General features: G+C 31.1%; 1 protein-coding gene across 1 annotated transcript; it reads right to left on the bottom strand.

Moving 5' to 3' along the window:
* Positions 1–3,783: 3,783 nt before the first annotated feature.
* LOC141398708 (alpha-ketoglutarate-dependent dioxygenase alkB homolog 7, mitochondrial) lies at positions 3,784–5,098 on the bottom strand. The gene is made up of 5 exons (XM_073976277.1): positions 4,882–5,098; positions 4,622–4,800; positions 4,403–4,570; positions 4,147–4,328; positions 3,784–4,080 (listed from the first exon to the last, which is right to left on the bottom strand). Exons 1-5 carry the CDS (start codon positions 5,018–5,020, stop codon positions 3,963–3,965), a joined length of 786 nt encoding a protein of 261 aa, XP_073832378.1. The 5' UTR covers positions 5,021–5,098; the 3' UTR covers positions 3,784–3,962.
* Between the last annotated feature and the right edge of the window lie 483 nt (positions 5,099–5,581).

The raw sequence follows: 5,581 nt of genomic DNA, 5'->3' as shown, positions 1-5,581 counted from the left end.
GAAAATTATTATAAAATAATAAAACCAAACCAAAAAGTGTTTATAAAATTCGCCAACCAAAATTACTAAGGTCTGTTATAAGAAGATAAAGTTAGAGTTTAAAATAATACTTAAGCTAAATAGATTTAATTACATGCATAAATACCTGGAATCTAATACAGTCATAACCAAAATCTATCTACCTTACATACATTTACATTCACACAAAACAACAAACATATACTATGTCTTGGAGTACATTTACCTTAGCGTTTGTTACGATGGCAAATTCCTCTATCCCGATATATTTGAGGTAAAACGTATGAAAAAAACTAAAAAACCGTCAAGTACATAAGGATTGAGCTATTATTAATGTAACAAGCACTAATATAAACGTTCTCTTGGTTCAAATAAAGCAGGTGCTTTGTCTGTGATCTATAAATAAAAAAGAAAAATTTCTGTCTCAAGAACAAACAAAAAACATAAAACTTGTAAAAATAATAATCGTTGACAGAAAGTTATACTCTTATTAAGCCAGGATAACAACAAAACAAAAATCATCAACGAATTGTGAACTTAAAAACTCCTTATCTACAACACTTAACTATTACAACAAAAATGTCAATTCCTTTCTATAAACATGAAAAATCAAAAAATGTGTACTCTATAAAACATAACCTCAAAAGTAGTTGATTTTCTGTTGTGTTTGTTCTCCGCATACTATACTATAGGTTATTTTTACTAATTCATCTAATTAGGGCCAAGTACCGTGGCCTACATAAACGACAATTAACTTGTATATAATAGGAAAATTTCTTCTGTGCCTTCTTTTCCTTATCAAACAATTTATAAACTATCATAGACCCTATTTAACTAGTGTACCGGTCCTTTTAAAGCTTGTTTACATTTACAAAATCATCTCATCTGAAATCCAGGGATATATACGCAATGGGTTTGACATTTGAAATCTCCTGGATTTCGTAAATGTAAATGTACTCTTAAACTTCTTTCAAGAGCAATCATTCATAACATCAGGAATAAAACTGAAATTAGGAGAAAAAATATTTTCTTATTTTGTAGAGTTTTATTTGTAGAATTGGTCTTAAATCCATTTCCTGTATGAAATTGGGGATTAGGAAGAATTCCAATGAAAAATCTACATTATGCTATACATTTCAAAATATTCCTTAAAAATCGTACAAATGGAAAATTGGCCATGAATTATTGGACTATATTCAGCAAAATGTGTTTAGCAGAAAGCTTCATTTCAATACAAAACTAAGTTTGTCCTATTCAAACATAAAACCCTCCTTACATCTACATACATACTCGTACATCTCCATTACTTAGTTTTGTTGATTATTTATTAGGTTTAATAGTAAAAAAATTAAATAATAAAACCAAAAAAGTAACTCACCAATGAAAAATTAATAATAATAATTAAAAAAAGGAATGAAACATTTTACTAATATTTAGCGGAGAAAACATAAACGTTGTATTAAGATAATTAATTTAATATTTTTTAGTTTAGTTAAAAGAAAAGAATAATAACAATTTGTTTAATTAGGCAAAAAAGAAACAAAAAATTGCAAACAGAAAAATAACCCATATAATCAAATATTGAAGAAAATTGTTAAGAAAAATAAACAAATAAAGAATTAGAAAATGAACTTAAAGAAATTAGTAAATATTTTAGAATTGTACAAAAACAAAACAAAACAACAACAATGAATATGTATTTCAAAAACCAACTGAAAATGTGGAAATAAAGAAAAAATTTAACAAAATTAGAATTATCTTTGTAATAAATTAAACGGCATTTACTCTGGCGCCTATTATTCATGGTATGTATAATAAAAAGGTATAACAGAGCTCCCTGATGAATAAATGTTTTAATCCACCAAAGTAATTTTAGCACTTTTTAATTCATTTCTCGTTGGAAATCGAGCTTTATGATCAATAATGCATCTGAAAAAGGAAAGCCGACGACTCGAACGCACACACCCACCACTATGTGACATGACATTTTTCGCCTTTGGTAGTGAAGGCTCCTCAGACATATCTGATGTGGGACGCCTTCGCTATCATCTAATTTTTACTCTTTCAAATGCGATTTGTTTTTTACAATGCTGAATGTTTTTTTCAGTTGTATGTCTTTCGAGACAATCGCTTATTACCGTAGTCTTTAAAAGTTATGAGTTTTGGCTTTACCACTACAAATCTTCGAAATTAATGACAATATTGATCCATTTGTTGTTGTGACTACAAAAGAAGTAATACTCAACAATAAAGGCCTCGACACATAAGAAGCATAGTCATATCTGATAAAAGACTAAAGACCAAGTTCGACCTAATAAAAAGATTTCAGAATCACATTTGAATTAGGTCGAACTTGGTCTTTAGCCATTTATCAGATATGAGAAATGACTTAAGCAAGAATGCCATGCTTCTTATGTGTCGAGGCCTTAAGAAAAAATGTATTAGGTTTTTAAATACGATATCGAGTCCATTCCCATTGAAATCGATTCGACAGGACTTCTTCCTCGTTTCAAGTAAGTTCTCGAATTTTGTACGTCCATATCTACATTAGGCAATTTTCCTTGCGGCAATTGTCAGTTACATATGTGGTTAAGTTCGATCATAAGCATATTAGAATGTTATTTTAGTGGGTAGACGAAGGCTAAGCTTGGAAAGAAACGTTTGTACCACAAATCATTCGAATATTTTATATTCGAATAATTATTTCGAAAGAATTGAAAAATTGGGTTGCCAGCCAAGTCGGACTATAGGAAAACGAAGTTAAATAACTGACATTAATACCCTAGACAGACGGCACAGTTAATTTGCATTAAAAAGACGATAAGTTTCTGCATTTATGAAACAGCTGTTTGTGTTGTTTGTTTGTAACCAGCAGACCATTTCATAAAGATTTACAAAATTTCGCCAAATATGCGAAACAAATATACTTTCTACCATTGACTTTTTCACCGCGATAATGCAAAAATAAATGTAATTTATTCGCGATATTTTTGAGTCTTTTTAATATTAAAAAAATGTCGCAAAACTCTAAAGGAACATTTGAAGAAGATATTATTTTCGATAGAATTGGTATGGTGGGTATTGAAATGCTTGTGAAAATAAAAATTTTAAAAATAGATTTGACAGAAGGCGCGAAAAGCGATTAGCTGCTATTCTATTCGAGAAAGACCACTACTTATTTGAAAGAAACGCGAAAATTTCTGATTTGTTTTCCTTTTTTTATTTTCTTAAACATGGAAATTTGACCAAAGATAATTGATTTTTCAATGCAAAATGTGTCTCAGAGCATGAATATGCTCTCTCCTACATGAATATGGGCTCTCTTTTACAGCATTGCCATATTGAAATACCTAAATACAGTTTAAATTTCCTTTGATTTTGTGCATTAAGAATGTGGATAATGCACGAATTAATTTGAATTAAGGCAGTTAATGCAAATTAACGCTGCCGTCTGTCTAGGGTATAAAATAAATAATTCGAATATACAATTTTCGAATGATTTGTGGTATAAACGCTGGTTTCCAAGCCAAATGAAATCCATTTAACGTATGCACAAAGGAATTTTCCGTTGAAATCGAGTGGATTTCGTAAATGTAAACCAAGCTTCGCCTTCGTCCACCAACTAAAATAACAGTCTAATATGCCTATCGGACTTACCCACCCGTGAAACGTAGCATAATGGTTGCATGTATGGGACTTCGATGGATTCCTAATTTTTCAATAAACTTCTTTGGTCGTAACAGCTCAACTCAAAAGAGAATTAATTCTTTAGCTTTTTAACAAAATAACAAATTTTATTATATACATTTTATGTACAAAAATAACCTTACGTATGTATATAATAGTAAACTTCAACTTAACAAGCAATACTACTTAACGAAAGTTCTACATTACGTTTCTTCAAGATCCACATCCTTGGTTGGTTCCGCTTCTTTAATTCTTTATTAGGGTTCATTTCGGCAAATGATTGATATACGACGTTCCTTTTTAATAGGTTGTTCCATAAAACTAGATTCCTGATTGGCTAATATCTCATGGGTGAAATCATAGCGTGCATAATTACTTTTGAAAATAAATATTTTTTATATTAAAAGTGAATAATTGAAAAGTTAAAACATTAAACCTTACCTCATAATGTATAGAGAACGACGAGGTAGTAAAATATTAGCATAATAATTATTTTCTAATATGGCTTTGGGTTGACTGCGATAATCCTTCGATGTAGCAGACTCGGTTTTGTTGATGGCATAGACAAGACGCATTACAGAATCAGAAAGTAAACTTATTCCGGCAATTGTGTGGCCACAATACTATAATGAAAAATATATGCCAGTTTCAGTTATTATATGTTTGTGGGGGTTTAGTATTATTTTCAAAAACATACCCTTGTACTGTCAATATGTGGTTTGATGACACCTTCTGCAGCTAAATCTAAAATGTGAATATAGGGCATAATTTCTTCCTGGAAACCTTCTAAGCGCACCCTTTCCAACACTTGGCGATTATGTGGATACCAATGTTTTCGCTCAGTTTCTCGGAAACCATGTATGGCCTAAAAATATAACAATTATTATGCTATTTTATCTCGTCGAGTCTTTCATACATCGTCCCAATGGTCATATTCATAACGTAAGCGCTTCATGTAGGGCTCGATTTCCTCCAAAAGTTTCGCCTCTTCTTCTTCGGTTATAAAGTCAACCAAAACTCTCATGTCACGTATAAATTTCTCCTTATTTGCAGGCGTCCATTCACCTTTGAATTCCAATAGATTGTTGTCATTCACTACAAGTAAATGGAAACTCTGAGTAGCCTCTAATGGACAGGACTGGCTAAATGTTATGAAACATTACAACTCATACATACCCTTTAACTGTTGTTTGGGTTTGGAACAAAATGTTCTATCTGTAACCATAAAAGATGACAAAAGATGCCTGCCATTGTTGTGGACAAGTCCTTTGTTGTGCCTTAAGAATCCCAAAATCAATTGTTTTGTTGCTCCCATTTAAAATATTTAAAAAACAATTGTTGAATAGGACTCGTGTTCGTTTACTAAATATATGCGAATAAGAAGATAAAAGACAATAACCGATAAAAATGAGTAGTCAAAACATAATGACAAGTAACATTCATCAGCTGATTAACTATAGCTTTGTTCCTTTACTTTTTTAACCCTCCGTTGGACACCAGATTCTGGTCAGGCCTTCTTCATTTTATTTTGCATTTTAAACTGGGTTACGATAAAGCTATGAACCTGAGATTCCAGGTAGCTTCATGAAATTTTCTTACCTTTCAAATGAAGTAAACATGAAGTCAAAAGGATCACCAGAAAAGGAGCTACAAGGATTTTTTGACATACATATCACATTCGTAACACATGAGTCTGGTCAGACCCCATCCATTTTTTATTGAAAAATTTCCGAAATTTTTGTTAAAATTTGATTTTTCCTACATTATTTGACAAAATGAATACCCTTTTATGAAAATTGTCGCATTTCACCCTAGTATGTCTTCAAAATTGCACATAAAAAGGTCGCAAAAGCAGGATATGGGTTTGAAATCAGTG

Source organism: Musca autumnalis, unplaced genomic scaffold (genome assembly GCF_047663935.1).
Source record: "Musca autumnalis isolate F117 unplaced genomic scaffold, ASM4766393v1 scaffold_3, whole genome shotgun sequence".
In the NCBI taxonomy this organism is placed as follows: domain Eukaryota; kingdom Metazoa; phylum Arthropoda; class Insecta; order Diptera; family Muscidae; genus Musca; species Musca autumnalis.
This window is presented reverse-complemented; position numbering and strand designations above follow the sequence as displayed.

Coding starts and splice junctions, on each gene's coding strand:
- LOC141398708 (XM_073976277.1), bottom strand. CDS start 5,020: ATGGGAGCAACAAAACAATTGATTTTGGGATTCTTAAGGCACAACAAA. Junction 4,801..4,881: donor ACCCAAACAACAGTTAAAGG/GTATGTATGAGT, acceptor ATTTACTTGTAG/TGAATGACAACAATCTATTG. Junction 4,081..4,146: donor CGTTCTCTATACATTATGAG/GTAAGGTTTAAT, acceptor TATTTTCAAAAG/TAATTATGCACGCTATGATT.